The sequence below is a fragment of the Phytophthora sojae genome (genome assembly GCF_000149755.1).
Source record: "Phytophthora sojae unplaced genomic scaffold PHYSOscaffold_14, whole genome shotgun sequence".
In the NCBI taxonomy this organism is placed as follows: domain Eukaryota; phylum Oomycota; class Peronosporomycetes; order Peronosporales; family Peronosporaceae; genus Phytophthora; species Phytophthora sojae.
In genome coordinates, this window is record NW_009258128.1 from 429,043 (window position 1) to 451,416 (window position 22,374).

Here is a 22,374-nt window from a genome sequence, read left to right on the forward strand (position 1 = left end):
AAGAAATGAATGCGCCTTCAACAAATTTTGGCGGGATAAATTTGAGGCAGTTCGCAGTAAGTGCAGATCATAACTTTTTGAGCGTCAATATGGGTCGTGGCTACAATTTTTTTCTTAACTGGTGATAACTGCTGAACGAGTGCAGGCTCACGGTAGCCTTCTGCGGTGACCCTTCTTCTCTCTGGGTTCCGCACTAACTCGTACGGCTAGACTCCTCAGCCTTGCCATCAGAATGGACGGTGATTCTGTCTCCAGCGTTCAAACGCATGATTGGACTCAGACATCGCTTATCACTCTCGCTGCGCTTCTCAAAATCGAAGATTTCCTGCTTTAGACGTGTCGTGCTGCATGCAGGCATCATGTTGAGACGCTTCGAAGCTGTCATCTCTGCCAACAGCGAGCAAAACATCGTTTTTTCGTCCATTTTCGGTGTAGAACCCCCCAAACCCGCCCAACCCGGGTTTATTAGCTTCAGGACAGCTATTTAGATCTCGTGGAGGGTGTGGCTTCCCTTGAGGTGATCCTTCATCGATGGAAAGTGTGCTCGAGTAGTTTCTCATATTTAACACTAGTGTAAGTCACGTGACCTAAGCGCGTGACCAAATCCGTTCATGACCTGTAATAATGATTACCGAAGATTTCAACACGCTCTCCGTTTTTCACCACTCGAACGGCCTGGCTGTAGCTCTGTGATACAATTGTCGTGTCTCCAAAAAGCATCTAGACATCTGGGCGGCCGATAACAACAGCGCTAGTCCAGCACAAGTTCGACGGAGCGTCTGTACGGATCGCCTTCAGTTCGTTATTGACGGCTTCTTCGCTACTTTGTAGCTTCTCCAGCATATTACGTCGAGAAGGGAAGGTGAAATTTCATGTTCAATTTGAGTCGGACAGAGCCATCGTCTGCCTGGGTCACCGTGCGCGGTATGTCGCCGTTCTCGTTGAGCTCAGAGTCCAAAGTTTGCTGCAAACACTGTTTACGGTGAAAAGAAAATGGAAAGGGTGTCATTTCCACGCATGAAGGAGGGGGGGGATATGATACCTTACTTTTACGTAGTCAGCAGCTGATCCACACGGGAGAGCTCTCTTCGTCGATGCTGAGTTGGTATTGCCGAAGCTGCCTCGAAACCTGTGTACAAGCAGCACACAGAGGTTAAGCAGATGAAGTCCCACATAACTTCAGCGTTCATCTCTTACCATTGGTTTTTGTCTCTTTAGTTTTCCATCCAGATCGTTAACGTGGCGTCTTTGAGTTCGATTATGTAGCGGTACGACGGAGACGCCGAACATCGTAAGGCCCTCGATTTCGATAGATTTCATTGATGCCATCTTCGCTGCCCAACTCCAGAAGAAAAATGCGGGTCGTCTATTGCCGAGCCCACTCAGCTGTGCGCGTAATTGCTCGACTTCTCCCCCTTGCAGCGCATTCAGACTGTCATTCAGCCGCTGGTTAACGAGGGTTAACTTGAAAGCGCAGCTCCAATGAACGTCTCCAGTCGCCAAGGCTGTCAATTTGCGGGCATCCACATCGCCAGTCGCAGAATAACTACATCAGAATAAAAAATGATACGGGATTTGTAACGTTTCCGTCAAAATTATTCATTGAGGGACTCGACAACGAAATGTTCATGGTCACTTTCGGTCTTTTACTTTTAAGATTTCCCGAGTTTTAGATATTGGCTCCATCCATGCCCAACGGCTTCCTCACTTGCTAATTTGCAGCGTCGTCGGAAAGATGGCGCCAGCGACGAATCTCGAAGTGAATGGCGTCGTGGTGTTCGGCCATCGGACTTCTTGTGGGAAACCCAGAGTGCAATCCTGTACTGCCAGCTTCTCTTCGGCCATGAGAAGCCCGCCAGACTTGAAGGAGAAACCGGCAGCTTCCTACCGCTACAAACTTGAGCTCCATGACGAAAAACTGTCCATCTGGATGGAGAACCAGACCTCCAAGCAACAATGGTGAAAGCCTGAAAGAACCCAGCCGCGCTCTGTCGTATCCTTATCTGACTGTGATCATGTCGTGCGCATAATACCCAGGTCCGCCGGCGCTATGAGTAAAGACGCCTACGTGACGGCTATGAACGCGATTCCTGAATTCACAGACGAAGACTACGTCAATTTACCACCCGCAACACCGTGGACAACCAAAGATTATCATAAGAGTTGTTTCCTAACTTGCTGTGTGTAGCTTTTCGAAGACGCTCTGAATTCCGACTTGAGCGGCACCAGTCGAACGCAGCGCGGTTTGTCCGAGGTTGACGCTGATGGGGCTCTGACGCTGGAGTTGGATGCGATCATCCGGCTCCCGCGCTCGACGTCTGTGGTCAAGTACTCGTTCGCTCTCGCTCCTGTCGAGGTTGATCGTGTCGACGTCTTGGAAGCGAAGCTTTCGGATCAAGGAGAAGCGATACAGCGGATCGAGAAGGAGAGAGAGGCGGCTCCTGCGTTTGTCCAACTCGAGGCCGAAATGAAGGACGGCAGGTCGAACCTCATCTGGGAGGAAGCCAAGACGGATTTCTTCCTTTCGAACGGAGAGGATGGTTTTGTTGCGGTCTGTCGCCCGGGTGTGTACAGCATCGGCGCCGTCGTGAGTACCGTACTGCGGGTGGGGGCAGAGTGGTGCTGAAGATCAACAATAAGGGCGTCCAAACGTACTACCCGGAAGCTGGGGGCCACCGCTACTGCTCCACGACGCTGTGCTACGTCACGCATTTGGATGAGGACGACGAATTACGACGAATTGAGTGTCACCAGCAAAGACGCCATCTACGGGACTTCCCACCTCTCGGTGGTGCGACTGGGAAGCTAAGCTACTCGGAAGTTAATCTGGCTGCTCGCAAGCTTTTGCGCGCTACTACGTGGTACATTTTGAATGTAGTTCCAACAATTTTAGGACGGCAATCATGGAAACTGGCAAAGTTACTTGTGTCTATTTGGCGTACTTGCACCGCATAATTGGCAGCTAATGGGTTTGTTCATCTCTACGCAACTTCAATCCTCGTCGCAACGCACTTTCGCAGCGAAGAATGTGGTCGTCCTTGAGCTGTTGTCTACAACTCATTTTCCAACGGGAGCGACACCTGCAACTCACCCTGCTGAAGTTCATGGACACGCAACGAGATATCGCGGTGGAGGGTGATACTGCATTCGCTCCACCTCCCGCAGCGTCCTACCGCTATGTTATTGAGCTGAAGAGCTCGAAGTTGAGCATTTGGTTAGAAGACCGCACGTCTAAGAAGCAATGGTACGCAGTTTGCCGGTCCTTTTCAAACCAAATCGCTAATCCGTGGAATATTTTGCAGGTATAAGGGCGACATGGCCAAGTCCGACTACGTGTCGACTGCTAATGCGATTCCGGACGCCACCGTCACTGATTACCTCAAGGTGCCGTTAATACTTACGTGTTTTGCAGGTAGACTCATGTCCTCACAACAATTTTGTGCTAGTGCTTCCAAGACACTCTGGATAGTGACCTGGACGGCTCCAGTGACGTGCAACGAAAGCTGTATCCACTAACCGGTGGAGGTCTCCGGCTGGAGCTGATTGTCACCATTCGGGTGCTTCGTTCGACGTGGTTGGCCAAGTACAGTTTTGACCTCGAGCCCGTTTCAGTGGAGCGTATTGATGTGTTGGAGTCGAAGCTGCGAGATCAGCAGGACGAGCTGGAAAAACTTCGCGGCGAGATGAGAGACGGCATAGCGTCGTCGGTTGTCCAGCTGAAGACGACACAAAAGAATAACGACTCGGTTATGCAGTGGGAGGCGACCACGGGTGTGGAGTTCGTGTCTAATGGCGTCGATGGTGTGGTGAAGGCCCAACGGGGAGGGACTTACATCATCCTTGTGACTGTGGCGTCGGTGCCTGGTTCCAACACTTTTGTGCAACTGCTGAAGAACAAGACCTCAATTCAAGCCGCCTGCCCCGGATATGCCCAGGGTTACCGAAGCTCGGTATCCCTGAACACGGTTGCACAGCTGGACAAGGATGATGAATTGATGGTGACGTGCCAGTGCAGCCTAGCCGATAGCTCCTACCTATCTATCGTGCGTCTGGGGAACTGAGTGGGTGAGGCATGAATCAATGGTGATTCTAGCATTATTTTCGATCGAGTCGGGAAGGCGAAGTGCAGAGCTAGCAAAGCTGAGTTTGTCATGCATGCTAAAGGGGCCAACTCAAGTGTTCGTAACCCAGTCGGTTTGTTCCTTAGCAAGCAAAAAACATAACACACAAAAAACGATTTCATTTTTTCTTCTCACAAGTTTATCCGTTTCCGTTACAGATCGCAGGCGCCTTGAGTTTCCTGAGAAATTATGTCTAGCTTAACAGTATCAACGAAGCGAGATCATCTTGTAGTGAATATCTTCAACCATTAATGCAGACGCCGTCTATCAATGGCTTATCATTCTGGCGGTGACGCAACTGAGTAGCTTCAACTGCCTGATCACAACTTGCAGCTCTCTGGGCCACAGTTAGATTTTTTTTGCTTTCAGTTGACAAAAGAAGTTGATGAAGAATCTGCGCAGCAATGCTACCGTTAAGATGCGTTCTCGGCAACACTGCCACAACTCATTTCCAACAATCAATCAGGTGGGTGAATTGTCATGTTCGTGACCACGTTAGGGCGTGGCGTGGTGGGTACGCTGCGAACGAAATCTATAACTGATCTATCTAAGACTCTCCCTTCTTGATCGGGAAAACGAGGGGTTTCCGATCAGCACCTCGAAACCTCTTCGACGTCTGAGCCGCAACGGAAACCATCCCATTTCGCCAGCTAGATCACAACAACCGATTGTCCCCTCACGGGGAGTTATTGGCTGATCTACCTCAAGGCAGCGTGTCACCTCTTTCGCTTCACCTCCCGCAGCGTCCTACCACTACGTAATTAAGCTGAGAGACTCGAAAAAGAGCATTTGGCTCGAAGAACGCGCTTCGAAGCAGCAGTGGCAATTCAAGTGTGTGAGCGTCGTAAATACCTGTATTCCGCCTAACCGATGTCATTCTCTGCAGGTACAACGGCTGGATGGCAAAGACTAACTTCGTGTCTACTAACGCGATTCCAGGCGCGACTCTGGCCGAATACGCTAAGATACGGACTACGGAAAGTTGTAGATTGGCTTGTGATCTGAAAATTATCGTGCGCAGTGCTTTCAAGCCACTCTGGATAGTGATCTAGACCATTCCAGTGACTTAAAACGGAAGCTGTATGCGCTAGCCGGTGGAGCCGTCCGACTGGAGTTGACGGTCATAATTCGTGTCCTTCCATCGGCGTGGCTGGCGAATTACACGTTTGATCTTGATCACGTGTCGGTGGATTGATGAATTGGAGTCGAAGCTGCGTGAGGCGCGGGGCGGGATGAGAAAACTTCGCCGTGCAACTAGAACTGCTTTTTATGCGCCCCTTACGTTCTTGCAGGCTTCGGAAAAGAACCGCGACTCGATTATAAAGTGGGAGGCAAGCTCGAATGTGGAGTTCGTGTCGATCAGCGGTGATGGCGTGGTTAAGGCTCATCAAGGAGGGCCTTACAACATTTCGGTGCGGGTGAGGACAGTGCCTGGCAGTAGCATGCCTGTCTCCTTGCCAAGTTGGCACTGTCAACCACCATTCTTACATGCAGCTATCCCACGGACGACAAGTGCTCATGCACGATTCAAACTTCATTTTCCCTTATGCTGCAACTGCCTCGTCATCAAACTTGCAACTTACAGTTAGGTTTGTTCTATGTGATGCAGACCTTCGCTGCGATGTCACCGTTAGGACTGCTGCCACAACTCTTTTTTCAAGCCTGAGTGCAAAGCTCCGTCCCGCTTGGAGATTTCCCGAGTGATCTGCGGTATGGCGGCGCAACGCGATATCGTGGTGGAAGGGGTTACGGCTTTCGCCCCGGTTCGAGCTGCGGTGGCTACGCCTCTTGTCCGCCTGAAGGCCTCTGAAAAGAACTACAATTCGACCATAAAGCGGGAGCCAAGAGCGAGTGTGTACTTCGTCTCGACTGGTGTGGATGGCGTAGTTAAGGCTCGACGAGAAGGCTCTTACTACATCTTTCTGACTGTGGTGACGGCGCCTGGCAGCAAGGCGCCTATCCACTTGCTGAAGAACGAGATCCCTATTCAAAACGCGTTTGTCAACTATGCCCAAGGCTCGGCATCGCTGAACACGATGGAGCGACGAGTTGATTGCGATGTGTCAAGCCGCTCTTGCTGGTGTTTCCTCTCTAACTATCTCGCGCCTGGAGAACTGAGCGGATCAAGAGCTGCGGGGGGACACGAGTGTGTAAGCTGGATGGTGTTTCCGGCGACTAATACTTTGTGTTCGCTACGGTTTTGGATATTCGAAGTGCATGCATGACAAGGTTTCGCGGTTGGCTGCTGGTGCGAAAGTAGTAACGTGATATCATCACGCTTTCAGATAATAATGGAGGCACGCCTATCTTGTGTTTGGCTACAATAGGATAGGCTTGTTGTCTACAGCGAGCGCGAAATGACAATTGTTCTTGCGCGGTTTACACAGTTTCCTTTTCCTTGCTCGTGCAACTGCAACTGCCAGATCGTTGCCTTTCAACGCTCTGTTACAGTTAGATTTTCTCTCCCTGCAGTTGACCAAGGAAAATGACGCAGAATCTTCGCAACGGGACACAACTCATTTTGCCAGCAAGAACAACGCCTAACGTCGCCCTGCGGAGATCTACCTCATGGTGGATATCAAGCTGGAAGGTGTCACCGCTTTCTATGGGCCCCCATCGCCGTCCTACCGCTACGTTATCGAGCTGAAAGATTCGAAAACGAGCATCTGGATGGAGAACCTCGTCTCGAAGGAGCAATGGTAACTCAATTGTGCTAGGGAGCGTAGTAGATTTCCAGTTTGTTTTCTTCTAGCTGATGCCATGCTCTGCAGGTACAAGGGCGGCATGGCCAAGAACGACTTCGTGTCGGCTGCTAACGCGATTCCAGACGCGACAGAGGCTGACTACATCAAGGTCTTGTGCAGTGGCCGTTGAGGGCATACATTTCATCAAGATGAATTCTGACCATAATACTGTGCAGTGCTTCCGAGATGTTTTGGACAGCCCCATGGCACCCCCCAGCCCTTCTGGTGGACCTGCCACCAGCGTGAATCGGAAGCTTTATGTGCTAGCTAATGACATTTGCCAACTTGTGCTGATGGTCACTATTCGTGTTTTCCGCTCGACGTGGCTGGCGACGTACAAGTTCGACCTTCTTGAGCGCATTGACATTTTGGAGTCGAAGCTGCGGGACCAACAGGACGAGTGGAAGAACCTCCGTCGTGATCTTCACCCGACTGAATCAGTGTCACGATACGTCCAACTGGAGGCCTTCGCCAAGATCGGTCGCAGGCTGCTTTGGAGGGAAAATCATTGGGCAGGCTTCGCTGTGAATGGCCGTGATGGTCTGGTGAAGGTTCGCGACGCGGGTGTGTACATGATGAGCGCGATTATAAGCACCAGTTCGAGATACGGTGGCAATGACACTCAGTTGCTGGTGAATGGGATTATCGTTCAAAGCGTGAGCTCCAATTCCTCGTATTGTGATGGCAGCAACAAAAACACCTCGCTGAGCTTTACGACAGCCCTGAAAGAAGGTGATGAAGTCGCTGTCCTATGCGACTGCGACCTTGGGAGCACCTCCTATCTGTCGATTGTGAAAGTGGGCATCTGAGAGCTTTTGGATCTCAAAAGCGAATGAGCAAGTGCTATTATCTTCTTCCTCCGCGATGTACGCTGCCGCTGTTTGGTGTTGGTAGGATAACACGAAAACTGCATTTATGTAACCAAATGAAATGTTTCCGTCTCTAATGCATTGGTATAGGTACTTCAAAACATTCTAGTGTTGTCATTTTCAAGCTGTGCAAGTGGTAATAAGTCCTGGTCGTCGATAGTGCGCTTTGCAAACGTACGCGAGTGGGAACGGGCGTTGGGGAAAGCCCACCAACCGTATTCATTTCAACGGTCGTATCGAGGATGTTATCATCGGCAGATCTCGAGGTGGAGGGGGTGGCGATATTCGGCTCACCCACTGCGACAGCGTTTCGCTACGTCATCGAGCTCAAGAACCACAAGATGATCCTCTGGCTGGAAGACTCGGCGCACAAGAAGCAGTGGTGCGTCGATACGTGTGCGTGCTTTAAGTGTGAGCCTCTAACTGCACTTGTTGTGCTGCAGGTACACAGGCGAAATGGCGCAAGACGACTACGTGACGCCGGCAAATACCATCCCAGGAGCCTCCGACATCGACTACGTAAAGGTACTGTAAACTACTGGTATCCTATTGCTGCAGATGACACTAACAAAAGTTATCGGCGTGTCTGTCTGCAAGTACTTCCAAAGTATGTTGGACTGCAGGCTGGACGACGCAGGGTTCATCCCCGCAGACTCACAGCGCTGGATCACGGCACCCTCCGCCTGGAGCTGAGCACGAAGCTGAGCGTCTTCCACTCGACGAACGTGTGTGTGGCAACGTACACGTTTGACCTCCATCCTGGCTCGCTCGAGCGCATCAACGCGTTGGAGGCGAAGGTTCAAGCTCGACAGGCCGAAGTGGCGAGGCTCCAGTCGACTACTGAGGACGAACGAGATCCTGCGCTTCTCAAGCTCAGAGCTGAAGGAAAAGTCGAGGATAGTGAGATCCTACGCTGGGAACAAGCCGAGTCGAACGCCTTCGTCGTCACAGGCAGTGACGGCCTCATCAAGGTGCGTCGATCGGGTGTCTACAACGTCGAGGCCGTGGTGAACAGTACGCCCACCAAGTCGACGCACCAAGTGCAGTTGGTGCAGAATGGGAGTTGCATCCAGACGATTCATTGCGGGAGCACGCGTGGACACTGCGTCTCCTCTGTGTTGCACTCGGTCGTGTCGATCGCACAAAATGACGAGTTGGCAGTCACGTGCGACTCCAGTCTGGGAGACACGTCCTACCTCTCTGCAGTTTTCATGTGGGGCTAAGGTAGAAGAGCACGGTAGTACACATAGTGCATGTAGGTCAATCCACACGCATCTGGTTCTACCTGAAAGATATCACCGCCTCCTGTATCCATTGCGTCGTTACAGGTCACTTGAGGGGCAGTAACTCCCGTTCGACAGACTTCAAGATCTACTATCGACCCAAGGCGACCATGAAGAAGGCCCTGGGGCACGACTCGATGCGGTGGCTGCAGACGCTCGTGGCGCTGCTGATGACCGTCGGGATCCTCTCCGTGGCGTGGGAGCTGGTGGCGCTGCACACTCAGCGGTCGTTCCTCTCGGCCTTCGACGAATTGGAGGCCGACGTGTCGTCCGACGACCTGCTGCACCTCAGCTACCTGCAGGCCGCCTGCCGCGCCGAGAACGACACCGTGCTGCCAGTGTCGTACGCCGCCCCCGGTATAGTCGGCGGCTCTCTTCAGCCAAGTGCACACTTCAACACTGCGCTGTTCCACGAGCGCGACCCGAGGCTGGTAGACGAACTGCGCCAATGTCGCGACGTGGACATCTACATGCCGTCGTCGGCTCGAGATTCGGCAGGTTGCGCTGCTGGTGCCGGGCCGCTCAAGTTCCTGCAGTCAAGGTTGCTGCCGGACTGGGCGTTCGACGCCGTCATGTACGACATCACTGCGAATCAGAGCACCACCTACTTCAAGCTGTGCCCGCACACGCCCATGCTGTTCGTGTCACCTGAGCACGTGCTCAAGCTGACGAAGCACGCGGCGTGGCCGTCGACCAAGCCGGTGTATCTCATCGCGCCGGGTATCGAAGCTGAGACTCCTGCTGAGGGTTTGACACGAACAGTACTGGAGCTCACGGACGTCGTGCTATGTCAGACAAGTCGCTGTGATCAAGACGTAACGAGGTTTGTGGAGCGTATGGGGAATGGCGGCAGTAAGAAATCGCGTGTGCTCTACGTGGGGCAAGTGTCCGCGGATCCGGCGAACTTCGCGCGACGGATTCTTGGCGATGAAGCGGTGCCGGAGAAGAACGAGAAGCACTTCAAGGACGGTCGGTTTGCCCACACTACTTACGATATCGCGTCCAGGACGACGCAAGATGTGATCAACTGCTGGAACACTCACGTGAACTATCTCCCGCAGCTGGACGTGTTCCTGCTGAAGAAAGACCACGACGGGAAGCCTGGGGACGGCGCGAGGTTGTACAAGCCGTTCCCAGGGGACAACACCACCAAGATCCAGACCCTGAACAAGCTCGAGTTCGCCAGGAGCTTCAGTGACGCCGCGTTCTTCGTCTGCCCCACTGCAAAGGATGACTGTCTCCCGCTCGCTCGTGCTTCTGGCGGTGTTATCGTCACAGGCGACGGCTACCCGATGAACGAGCTGCTCTCCGGCTCGGAAGGCATATTCTTCCCCACTTCAGACTCTGCGACGCTGCCCGACGACTCATTGCTGTTGCCGTCTCCAGAGTCCACCTACCGCAGCGCCGACCTCTGCGCGGCAGTGATCAAAGCGTACACCTCTACGTCCGTCAACACCCGCCTGAAGTATGCCACCCAAGCTCGACGTCACTTCAACGAGGACGCCAAGCTCTTCATGCGGCGCATGCTCGAGCTCCGCGCGTTCGTCCACCAAGAGCAGCCCGACCAGAACCTTCGTAGCCAGAACTAAGTATGTAGCAAACACCTGCAGCATATAATGAAGCTCCACTGTTACCTGCTGCAAGTCAGCCAGCGTTAAGTCAATGCAACCAGTCCAGTCCACAGCCAACTCCGAGCCAACTCCATATTCACCCGGCCAGCGTCCCGAATCGAGTCGAGTCGAGTCGAGTCGACCTCCAACTCTATCTACACAGCAGCAATACCGCCGTCATGTTGCACCTCCCTCCTGCGATAAAGATATAGAGGGTATACAGTACAGGCGCCTACTTCTTGCCGAGCATCCGCAGCACGTTCTTGCGGATCTTGCCCTCCACGAACACGGGCTTGCCCAGGCGGCGGATGCGCTCGCGCGTCTTCTTGGTGGCAATGTGGCGCTTGTTGGCCTGCGCGCGCTTGACGAGGCCGTTCTTGTTGACCTTGAAGCGCTTCTTGACGGCCGCCTTGGTCTTGAGCTTGTAGCCCATGGCGCGCACCTGCAGCTGCGGGAAGGCGATGGCGGAGCGCATGGCCAGCGTGGACACGAGCGTGGGGGCGGCGGCGGGCGCGGCGGCGAAGCGCGGGGCCTGCGAGAGCGCGCTGGGGGCGGCCACGCGCGGCGCCGCGACGGAGAGAGCCTTGAACTGGCGGGCGAGGGATCTGCGGGTGGAGATTTTGCAGCAAGGAGGGGGGTGCAGAGCGTGAGAGATGGTGCGTTAGAGAGGGGAGACGCAGGCGCAGCAGATGAGCGTAAAGAGAGGGGGTGGAGTGCTGCGTGGGTCGCGTAAAGAACGCCGGAAGCGTACCGGAAGAGCGCCATGGCGAGCGGTGCGGTGTCTATTGACGTGCGGTCTCCACTGGTTTCCGATACACGAGCGGTGGGGTGTGATTCCGCACGATGATTGGCTGAAAAGGAACTGTTCCGTCGTGTGATTGGATGAAAAGACGCCTCTACCGTCATTCCCTGGGATTACGGACCTCGCTCATGTCGCACTGTCAACCTTCTCGACATTTCGATCCAGAAAAACAAGCAGGTTTCCCCTCGCCCCATCGACCTTCTGTCGCTATACTCGAGGTTTCCTCCCGCAGTTGAACTCTCATTCTGCAACCTTCCTCCAGGTACCGTACCTGACCTACCTAGTCGAAGGTCTCTACTGCTCTACCTACTCCTCCCTCTACAGCCAGCCATGGACATCGGCGCGCACTGCAGCGTGCCCGCTTGCCACCAGCAGGACTTCCTGCCCTTCACGTGCGACTGCTGCAGCGGCGTCTTCTGCCTGGAGCACCGCAGCTACGACGCGCACGAGTGCCCCAAGGCCGGCAGCCACGACCGCCGCGTCGTGCAGTGCCCCGTGTGCCGGCAGCTCATCCGCTGGACGGCCGAGCAGGACGTCAACGCCGTGTGGGAGCAGCACGTGCGCGTGGGCCAGTGCACGCGCGAGAAGTTCCAGCAGCAACAGGGTCAGACGCAGAAGCCTAAGAAGCCCAAGAAGAAGCGCTGCGCCGCCGACGGCTGCCGCGAGGTCCTGCTCACGTCCAACCAGTTCCACTGCACCAAGTGCAGTCAGGACGTGTGTCTCAAGCACAGGTTCGAGGCGGACCACGCCTGCGAGAGCAAGCGCCAAGCGCAGCGGCAGCAGTGGCTCGGCGGCTTCTACAGCAAACCCAGGAGCTCCAGCACCGCGAGACCCAGGCAGGCGTCGGCATCAACGTCGATGCTCCAGAAGAACGCACAGCAGGCGGCGGCATCCGTGGTCAGCGGCACCAAGTCGGCCGTGTCTTCCTTGGTACAGAACGCCAAGGCTGCGGGCAGTGCCATGAACGTCACCGCCACCTCGGAGGAGTGCCCCATGTGTCAGCAGAAGTTCGCCTACGTCAGTCAGCTCATTGCGCACGTAAATCGTGCCCACCCGGACTCGTCCGACTCCAGGAGAGCTCCCGCTACTGCTGCTACGTCGCAGCCGGTTGCTCGCGCCGCTGCTACTGCTGGGGTCCCTGCAGGCAGCGAGGTCTGTCCGCAGTGTCGCGCTGTATTCCCCAACCTGACCGCACTTATCCAGCACGCCGAGACTGCGCACACCGGCGCCGTCGCTGCGGGACGTGCTGGTGGTGACCAGGAGAAGTGCAGCCTGATGTAGATAGATATCCTTAACAAATGCCAATGAACGAAGAAAACTAATTTTGTGCCATCTACGACACCTTGGTAGTCCCTTCAACGCGCGCTCGGCGGCGCCGGCCACTGCAATATATTAGTATATACTCCCGCCCCGTGCTAAATCGTGGAGAGGCGTCTGCTGGCGCGTCGCTTCCGGTTCTGGTCTGGTGTCTCCTTCCTCGGCTCGGCGCAGCTCAGCCGGACTTGAAGAGCAGGATGGCCACCTGGCCCAGGTAGAAGTAGATGAAGTGCTTGGTCTCGTGCGTCACGTACGAGCCGAAGTTGCGGCCCACGATGCAGTGCCACGTGGGGTTGTACTTCTTGTCGAACTCCTTCTTGATGAAGGCGGCGATGTCCTTCTCGATGTTGTACTTCTCCAGCGCCTGGCTGGCACAGTCCACGGCGTCCTGCTGCATGTCCTCGTGCATGTCCGCATTCTTGATCACCGCCTTGCGCTCCGACATGGCTGCTCTGCTGTAGCTCTCTGTACTCGTTAGTAGCTCCCGATCCAAAGCGGCGAAAAGCTCGAATGTTCCTCCCCCTGTCCTTTGCTTTTGCGTTTTTGGCTCGGAAAGAGACGCCCCGTAACTTACCGATAGATTCCCGAAACGACCGCCCAAAAATTCCCGGATCCAGAATTTTCGGACGAGTACCGTATATTGCGCAATTTAGACCGTAAATGAATACATTACATAAAAGGAGCTAATTCTGCGACGCGCGCATCAAAGCTGTGACGTGTGACGCCACCGACCTTGCAAGCGAGCCGTACGAGTTGAGCTCCTCGTCCACGGGGCGGTTGTGCATCTTGGCGGCGTAGTGGAAGTTGGAGGTGGCGTTCTTGCGCGCCTTGGTCCGTGGTCGCTGGAACTTGGACGGCACCACGTTGTACCCTCCCTCGAGCACCGACACGATGCGCCCGTCACAGCAGCTACAGTACACGAAATTGGCAGTAAAACAATGGTTAGCAATCCCCTGCAATTAGCACCAACAGCAGGGCAATACGTACTCCTCGGCGACAGTGGCGACCTGCTCCGTGACCCAGCCGTAGTCGTCCTCGCTCAAGAAGTAGTAGAAGTCATCAGCGTGGCCGTCAAACCCGGCGGACAACATGATGAGGTCCGGGCGGAACTTAGTCAGCGCCGGGATGAGCTTCTTCGTCACGGTGTCGCGGAAGGTCTTCGACGACTGCTCCATGAGTGAGCGCTTGGCCTTAGACGTCAGCTTCAACCGCTCGTCCAGATACTTGGGGCCCAGCACCTTCAGCGGGAGGTTGATGATGTTCTTGCTGTTCTCGAGCTCTGGAGAGCAGCCGTGAGGACCCACGCCTGAGCACGGGTAGAAGTTGTCGTCGTCGTACAAATGAATCGACGCGAAAAACACGTTGTCCGGGTCCTTCTCGTCGCGCCAGGGCTTATAGGACGAAAACTGCACCGGGGCCCAGCTCGGTGGAAGCGGGTAGTTCTGTTTGTGCGGAATCAAGTTGCGGATGACTTCCTCTGTGCCGTTGCCGTGATGGATATCGAAGTCCACGATGGCGACGCGCTGGACACTGACACGCTTTCTCGACTCCAGCAAGGATTTCGACTCCAAACTTTTGGCTACCGCTGGGGTGTAGTACGGTGCGCTGTAGTTGCTCATTGCGTACGAGGCCCCGATGCACACGTTGTTGATCAAGCAGAAGCCACACGTACACATCTCGGGTCGGAGGTGAAAACCTTCGCCTTCAACGCATCCGTTAGGACCCGCGTGATGACCAGGAGGCCGCACAACAACAAACGCATTTCTGCAGACAGGTTCATAACCGTCAGGAGTTCGACGCCAAGGCCCTAGTCATGGAAAGATCGAGGTTCGACGTACTTTGTCTCGTTGTTCAGCACTTTATCGATAGCATGGCACACAGCGCCGGCAGCCATACGAGCCGCCATGTAGCTGCTCTTTGAAATCGGCGAGTCCATGTCGAAGCTCCCACCCGACGGCTGGTCTTGCACTTCGAAGCACTTTTGTGCATGCTCGGTCTGCACGATCACAGGCAGAATCACTGTCAGTACACCCCGCAACACTATCAAACGATATTTCGCTTACCTTGAGCCATTGGTCGTACGTGAGCTCCTTGCCTTCACTTTTGCCGCTCTGCTTGTCGTACAGCGTTCCGACCAAGTACTCCTTGTTCTGCTCCGGCAGGTTGCCACAGGCGCGTTCAAGGTGCTGGATGTACTCCGTCGTGTGTACATGCAATATGTCGTTCAGTCGCGCCGGCCGCAGCTCGTTCAGGTTGGCCCACTTGAGATCTTTGAACCGGTCTTTGTGCAGCACGCCTTCTGGGCCACCCAGCACGCACAGTCGCTGGCGACTCTCCTGGTGCGAGTCGTTGTGGTGATCGAGACATGTGGGCTGGTAGACCAGCAGCGTGCCCGCCGGCTCATTCTCAAGCTGCTGCAGTAGGTTACTCGCGAGCTTGGCCAACGTGGAGCTCTTGCCGCCCGTGGGTTTCGACAAGCAACCGTCGTCCGGCAATGGTTCTCGGCGAGCGAACGGCTTTTTCATTGCTCGCAGCGGTGACGTTTCTTGATGGTACCACGAATATTCTGTCCCGTTCGGGGTGTACCGACCACTAGCAGGCGACGGCGCGGGGCGCTTGCGATGCACTTTCTCCTGAGTCATGGTGTTCAGCGGGATCGGCATCTTCACCTCACGGACGTAGCTCGCGTCGTCGTCCGACTCGTCCAGGTACTCCATCCTTGCGGCGGGTGGGCGGATCGCCAAGTGTGCGTCATGGGCCGGCATGGGGTGTCGGATGTCCTGGAGGCTGCCTTCACTGACCTCTCCGTCCTCCTTGTCCTCGTCGGTCACCGCTCTGGTCTCCTTGAGGCTCACGCTGGACATCCGATGCAGCATGGGCTCCTCCATGCTGCTGTGGGGCCTCGCCACGTAGTGCGGGCCGAAGCTGTTGTCCGTGCCGGTGCTGCCCGTGTCGCTGCTGGAGCTGCCGGGGCTCGTGCTCAGCAGCGAGATGACGTTGTTGTGCATGTCGAAGTGCCTGGCCGCCTCCTTCTCCTGGGGCGAGCGGCTCCTCTGGTTGCCGTCGTCATCGTCGTCGCGAGCTGGACTGCACCACATGGACTTCTTGCCGCTGGCCTGCATTGGAGTCTTGGGTCTTGGCTCAGGCTGGAAAATTCAGGGTCGCTGGCTGGCTTCTTTGTGTTCTTGCTGGGTCTTGAGTCTTGGGTCTTGAGTCTTGGGTCTTGCGGCGGTCTTTGCAGAATACCAGCCAGGCCAGCGGCGTCGGGCAGGCGCATCATTTTCGCAGCAATGGCATTGGTGTACACAAACGGCACACCAAAGCTCGGCTAAAGCCTCTGAAAGTCGATCGAATGGACGCATAACCAGGACATATGGTTCGGCTACGGTGCAACATGCATAAAACGTGCGTGTAGATGACAGCGATCGACGTTCGCCATTGCATGAAGGAAGCGTGGCGAGTGTCCGCTTGGCAGTGGCGTGTATATCGAGCAAGGGAAAGCAACGAGTCGTCGTGGCGAAGCGTCGCTGCTGTGAGAAGGTGAGGCAGGAGATCTGCGGCGATCGCAGGTCTTGCCTCATTTTTCTGGTGGACAGAAGTGTCCATATGAGATTAGGTTTAGAGATGTAGCATCAATGGCGAACACGTTATCTGGTCAGACTGGCAATGCCAGTGTCTGGAGGAATACGAAAACGAGTTCGCTCGGCGCTGCACTATTGAAAGTGTTTACGTGTGTGATCAAGGAAGGCGATCTCGAGAAGCCTGATAGGGTCTCTTTGACAACAAATGCGTTCGCGGAAGGGTGTTTGACGCTGCGATTGTGGAAGAATTGAGGAGCATGCAAATTGACATGGACGCCGCCGACCCGCCGCACTTGAAGAACCGGAGGACATCGGAGTCCAAGATCATGTACGAGTTGGAATGTTGAAGCCACAATATCAAAACCGGTCTGTAGCCGAGAAAGGAACCGACTCAGCAACCCTGTCAGCACGATCTTCATCTCGAGCATGGCCAGATTCATGCCGACACAAATGCGCAGACCAGCGAAAAATGCGGGGAACTGGAACGGGGAAACAGACAGCAATTTGCCGGTGTCCGGGTCCAGGAAGCGCTCGGGCTTGTACTCGTTGCAGTCGGGGCCCCAAGTGCTAGTCATGCGGCCCATAGCGTACGAAGGCAGACCGATCGTGGTGCCCTCCGGGATGAATGTACCATCGGAGAGGAAGATATCCGCGCTGCAGTGCTTGATGTTGAACGATGCAGGAGGATACAGCCGTAGCGTTTCCTTGATCGCGGCCTCGAGGTACGTGAGCGATTGCACTTCGTCCATGGCCGGAAAGTATCCCGTCTCAAGTACCAGCCGCGGGATTCTCTCGAGCATTTCGGTCCGGATGTTGCGTTCAACTTCAGGGTGCTGGCTGAGCGTGTAGAAGAACCAACTGAGAGTCTCCGAGGTTGTGTCGCGGCCTGCAATGATCGCCGCGATGGCAATGGATCGGAGTAGTTGTGGATCCGCTTCGCCTTCCAAGTCGCAGGAATCCAACGCCAGCGAAACGATATTCTGAGCACCTCCTGTGCGCTTCTCGTCTCGAGCACGACCAGCGATGGACTCGTAGATGAACTTTAAAACGGTAGAGTCAATCACCTGGATCGCTCGCTGGAGCTGACCTTCACTGCCCACGCTCAGAAGCCGCTGCAGCTTCCAGAACCACGCAGGCACCGAGAACCGCTTCGCAGTCGCTTCCTCAGCGATATCAAATGCTTTTTCAAAGGGATGGTCTTCACCGATGGCAAGGGAGCCCATCTGGATGCCAAACCCGATCTCGGCAAACGATTCCATCGCGAATCGGCTGAGAAGGCGAAAGAGGTCGAAGCTCGCGCCAGATGCAGCACCGTTCTCAAACAGCGTGTGCATGGTGCGGCCGTGCTTCTGGATCGTCGAGGTCATAGACTCACGCAACGCCCGTGCACTGAACAGCTTCGCGAAGATCTTGCGCTGGAACTGCCACACGTCGCCGTCACTGTTGGTGAGAGCGTTGCCCAAGAGATCGTAGAACATTTCGTGGAGGTAGTCACCCTTGACGAACGTGTCAAACTGCCGCTTGGTCACATCCTCGAACGCCTCGGGTGTCGAGACCACGAGGATATCGGGACGTCCGGGGGCGCTCAGCAGGAATGCCTCCCCGTTGAACTCCTGCACCAGACTCGACACCCAGTCGTGGAACAGTAAGCACCGAGTCGATTTCTAGTGGCGCAAAGTGGCATCTGTTGCTGAGAAGGCTGCGCTGAGAAGGCTATTAGCGAGTACCAGTCACGTGCACGAAGCAGCTAGTGTACGTGATGACCATCGTCAAAGTGCAACGAGCGACGCGCAGCAACTGTAGCCAAGGCTCTGAGGGCCAGGATGCTTCCAAGGGCCAACAGAGCTTCAAGGAGAGACGACCCAGCAGCAAGGACTACAACAGTAGGACGGACGACGCAAGGAGGGTACGCAAGTACTGGTAAAGATATCCGAAGCGGCGGCGAAAGATAGCGAGCAGCAGTCAAGACGGCGGCGGCGACGGGGTGAACAAGCGGAGGAAGAGTCGAAGAGAGCATGACATCGAGGATAGCACGCAAGGGGCGTGGAAGAACGAAGGGGTGAGCGAGGCAACGCTGGAAACTCGCCGACGTGCCACCTCACCCAAGGCAACGACCAAGACCGACGATTGGCCAAGGTGTGCTGGTCAGAAACCGTTGGCCGGCACCCATGGCGCCCACGCCACCAAGTGATGGCAGTAAAAGTGTAGTCAGAATCGAAATAGCGCTGTAGGGTACAGATCAACCCATACAGTAGAGCCAAGCAGAGTATAACGTCAATAGACGAAGCAGTTGGCCGTAGCAAGTCGACTAAGGTCAAAGTGCAGTCGAAGTGAAGAGCCCGGTCCGAGGTGACGAGCAGCGTGCACACAGAGTCACAGTGCACACGTGCGTCCATCGACGACCAGTACCCCGCGGACGCATCCGCCGGAAGGGAGAACCCGCGAGTTGTGCGCGCACGTGGGCACAGTTCACAGAGGGACAGCTCCAGTCAGCTATCGCCTACCTGGGCCCGATAAGAAGCGGAGGGGTCGAGGATCACGTGCGAGCACCTCGGATTGGCGACGTACAAGGCGTTGTGCGTGTTGGATATCGCGTGGAGCGGTGTATATTTGTATAGGTGACGAATTGGCGTTGCTAGCCGCCGAGGACCCCGGCGCTGCAGAGCCGCGGACTCGGACAAGGTGCGGACGGTAGCTGCAGAAGGGCAGATCGCTTACTGAACACGTCGTTGTTCTTGACGAAGTCCAACGTATTCCCCAGGATCGGCAGCGTTGTGCATGGCCTCGGTAACGGGAGCCCTTCCGTGTGGGCCTGATGTTTCGCTCTCGATCGTTCGATGTAGCTCAGCGTCGCGTACGTGGACGCCCCCAGTAGTAGCGCAATAAGCGCAGAGGTGACCACATTCTGTCGTGAATCGTACGCTGCTAACGTCGGAAGAAACGCTAGCATCGGCATTGGATAGGAGTGATTCCAGTGGTCCAAGGATGCGAATTCGGAAGTGACCGCGGTCTCAACTCTCCATCTGGTCGGCGGACACCCGTGGGAATTATTGCGCATGATGAAAGGGCACCTTGCAGTTCAACTGTAGACGTGTAGCCACTGCTATGTTGTAGCGTAAGAAATGGAGCATCATGTTCACTGTGTTCTCCAAAGGATATCCTGCCACATTTGTCGGCAAGCTGGGTTGGGGTAGGGGGGGCTTCTCGACGATCGCGGTAGGCGCTACTGCAGCTTTTTATACAGGGGGTGAAATGACAACCAAAACAAGGATCGGCAATATAGGGTCAAAAGTGTGGGGAGGGCAAGCCTCACCTATTTCCCATTTTTAACTGAAGAACCCCCAGGTGAAGGACATCAATGGGTTTCACTGTAGAAAAAACTTTATCTCATAGCATGGAGTACTGTAAAAACTGTAATTATGCCCCCTCCCTCTAATAGTGCCCCACCCCATGAAATTTGATGCCTTTGGCTGGTGGTGCCCCACCCCTCAAATAGAGCCCCACCCCACCCATTTATCTGAAAAATTGAATTTGATTCTGAGTTTTTCCTAATAAATTCCAAATGTTTCACATCATAATCTTAAGGTTTGTATGTAGACTTACCAATATCAGTGATTACTGTCAAATTCATTCTATAAATAGACTTTTTAACGCTAGTTGTTTTTGGTGCCCCACTCCCTTTAATAGTGCCCCCTTGTAATAATGCCCCAGGTTGACAGGGGGGGTACTGCTGCAGTACCTCACGGGGCATAATTACAGATTTTACAGTACTGTAAAATTTGTGATTGTGGTCCTTTATACGAAATTTGAGTTTTAAAAAGTAAATCCCGTAAATCTTAATTAGTTAAAATCTTATACCGGGAGGGCTACGTAGTAGCCTGTACGGCTCCACCAGCTTTATCCTGGGAGGACAGCTAGAAGAGCTGTATGGACAGCCTCACACAGATTAATTCGTCGAAAAAAAGTTGCTTGTACCTCAGGTAACATTTAAACGACATATTACCACACCATACGTACACAAAGGCACATCAAACCCCACAAAAGTACACCATACTTACGCAAACGTACATCACGGCACCGTGTACCACACTAAGCCGACACAGGTTGATAATGAAATGAAGAATACATGTACAAGTATATGTTGTTCATTCAGCCTACAACTATCCTATAGTTTCACCGATCGTCTAAGTTAATGGCAAAAACAAGCACTACAATCATCTACGATACCCACAGGACCGGAGGAGCATTGATTCCCAACTCTATAACAAGGAAAACGATTGCAGATTCCACACCCCAGCTGCAAAAGCAACAAAAACACTCAAAGACGGTCGACATACAGGCACGTCTTACTAGATACAAGGCTTCTATAGGTCAGTGAATTAAGCTCAAATAGAAGGTCACTGAACCACCACAACTACCCTATAGTTTCTAATAACAAGAGGACGTCTTACTTGCTAGACCTACAAAAACTAAATCCGTTCCGATAGGATGTCAGACAGCCTCGCAGCATTAGATATCTGGCTCCATATTACTTCAAAATAAAAAAATGTTGTTCAGCGTCGCAAATGAGGGGTGAAGCCCCTCATTTGCAGCATGGAAGCAAGTAATATAATACGTATTATTGTTTTGTACGGAAACCAAGCTTACATGAATTGATTGCAAATTGGATTCCAAACTTTGAATGTGGCATAGTTTTGCAGTGGATCGCCAAAGCACTCCTACCACTCAGTTAGTCGAAAAACATTAATAAAGTAACCAAAGAGAGGGTATATAAATTTATGAGTTTTTTTCCTGCGCTTGCTCCGTTTACAAGCCGTCAAAGTCTTCCTGTAAGGAAGGCAATCCGTGATCAAGTTGGTACAACCGAGCTAGCCACGGATACCTACGAAGTAGTTACATAACGTACTTTATGTTTAACGTACTTTATGTTGTTTTACGCAGTCCTCCCAGCCTAACGCAACGCACCCTTGCTTCGTTCAAAAAATGTTGACTGAGTTACAGACAACATTTGCTGTACTATCCCATGCCACCTTAGGCAACCTTCGACTAACTCACTGCCCGACGTGGGATTCGACGTGCGTTAGGTCGAGTCACTCACAGGCCGCAATGAAGCTGCAGATGTCAGCCTTCTACACGAAGGCAGGACGCTTCGTGCAGCAGCGCTTCATGCTGCGGGTCTTAGCCAGCGGCGTGGATTCGTGATGCGAGAGCCTGAGCAGTCGGCCGCACATCTCGCGTCAGTGAGCGAGGGTGTTGATGACTTTGACGACCTAGCCGACGACGATGTCGAGGACGGTGGCGATTGACCCACCGCGATAGGAATTCTGCACTTGCTTAATCAACATAAACCCCGCTTTGTGAAATTCATCTTTTGGTGACAATATTGACAACCGTGGTGAGGATGAAGGAGAACTCTACAGCACCCATACGAGCGCGCGTGCAGTATTGGGGATGGTCACATAAGCGGAGTTTGTGCCACGCCAGTGATACAAACACCGCTTCGCTGACTTCAACCATGTTACGAACGGTTTCCTTACGAGATATACTTCGACGAGTTTGAGCTTTTGTTAACGAGTTTCCAACCATCATCGTAGCCTGGGACCGCATTAGGCGTATGATACAACTACAAGCTCGATTGCCAACTCTAGGCTACACATAGGTAATACTCGATATGTTTATCAACACCGTGATATAAGCAGAGAATCATGAATTTCTTTTCGGGCGTTGCACAAACTTGGCATGAGCTTCGAAAAGCGTTGACTTTGAGTCATAGATTGCATCTTACTATACTATGCATTCCCTACTGTAAAACGTTACCAAAGTTTCATGTACAGTTCATCATCGCTGCTATCGGCCCCCATTTGAGATTTTTCAGATAACAGCTGAACCGCCTTCCAGCGATAGCGATCAAATGCATCTAGCAACTCCATGTTTTCACTTGAGAAACGCCCTCCCGGGTTTGATCTACACCATTGCCGGTTCAAAACGGCGCTAGTCCACTTCAATTTGGTATCGACAAATTTGTAAGAAAAATCCAACCCAAAAAT

General features: G+C 53.7%; 8 protein-coding genes across 8 annotated transcripts; 4 read left to right on the forward strand and 4 right to left on the reverse strand.

Moving 5' to 3' along the window:
- Positions 1-3,104: 3,104 nt before the first annotated feature.
- On the forward strand, positions 3,105-3,587 carry PHYSODRAFT_445826 (hypothetical protein; the record flags this gene model as incomplete). The annotated part of the gene is made up of 3 exons (XM_009539802.1): positions 3,105-3,251; positions 3,310-3,384; positions 3,447-3,587. Coding segments are annotated over 3 exons (363 nt in total), but the record flags the coding sequence as incomplete, so codon positions are not given.
- A 5,130-nt stretch (positions 3,588-8,717) lies between these two features.
- Positions 8,718-8,957, forward strand: PHYSODRAFT_531071 (hypothetical protein; the record flags this gene model as incomplete). Its single annotated transcript, XM_009539803.1, has 1 exon — positions 8,718-8,957. A coding segment is annotated over one exon (240 nt), but the record flags the coding sequence as incomplete, so codon positions are not given.
- Positions 8,958-9,127: 170 nt separating this feature from the next.
- On the forward strand, positions 9,128-10,606 carry PHYSODRAFT_531290 (hypothetical protein; the record flags this gene model as incomplete). The annotated part of the gene is made up of 2 exons (XM_009539804.1): positions 9,128-10,146; positions 10,204-10,606. 2 exons carry the CDS (start codon positions 9,128-9,130, stop codon positions 10,604-10,606), a joined length of 1,422 nt encoding a protein of 473 aa, XP_009538099.1.
- Positions 10,607-10,859: 253 nt separating this feature from the next.
- On the reverse strand, positions 10,860-11,392 carry PHYSODRAFT_246491 (hypothetical protein; the record flags this gene model as incomplete). Its single annotated transcript, XM_009539805.1, has 2 exons — positions 10,860-11,232; positions 11,379-11,392. The coding sequence occupies 2 exons, from the start codon at positions 11,390-11,392 to the stop codon at positions 10,860-10,862; spliced, it is 387 nt and encodes a 128-aa protein (XP_009538100.1).
- A 367-nt stretch (positions 11,393-11,759) lies between these two features.
- Positions 11,760-12,710, forward strand: PHYSODRAFT_531647 (hypothetical protein; the record flags this gene model as incomplete). The annotated part of the gene is made up of 1 exon (XM_009539806.1): positions 11,760-12,710. One exon carries the CDS (start codon positions 11,760-11,762, stop codon positions 12,708-12,710), a length of 951 nt encoding a protein of 316 aa, XP_009538101.1.
- A 111-nt stretch (positions 12,711-12,821) lies between these two features.
- PHYSODRAFT_289115 (hypothetical protein) lies at positions 12,822-13,277 on the reverse strand. The gene has a single exon (XM_009539807.1). The coding sequence runs from the start codon at positions 13,189-13,191 to the stop codon at positions 12,922-12,924; it is 270 nt and encodes an 89-aa protein (XP_009538102.1). The 5' UTR covers positions 13,192-13,277; the 3' UTR covers positions 12,822-12,921.
- Positions 13,278-13,340: 63 nt separating this feature from the next.
- On the reverse strand, positions 13,341-15,868 carry PHYSODRAFT_353086 (hypothetical protein; the record flags this gene model as incomplete). Its single annotated transcript, XM_009539808.1, has 4 exons — positions 13,341-13,655; positions 13,734-14,510; positions 14,585-14,742; positions 14,810-15,868. 4 exons carry the CDS (start codon positions 15,866-15,868, stop codon positions 13,430-13,432), a joined length of 2,220 nt encoding a protein of 739 aa, XP_009538103.1. The 3' UTR covers positions 13,341-13,429.
- Positions 15,869-16,731: 863 nt separating this feature from the next.
- Positions 16,732-19,112, reverse strand: PHYSODRAFT_386515 (hypothetical protein; the record flags this gene model as incomplete). The annotated part of the gene is made up of 2 exons (XM_009539809.1): positions 16,732-17,991; positions 19,053-19,112. Coding segments are annotated over 2 exons (1,320 nt in total), but the record flags the coding sequence as incomplete, so codon positions are not given.
- Between the last annotated feature and the right edge of the window lie 3,262 nt (positions 19,113-22,374).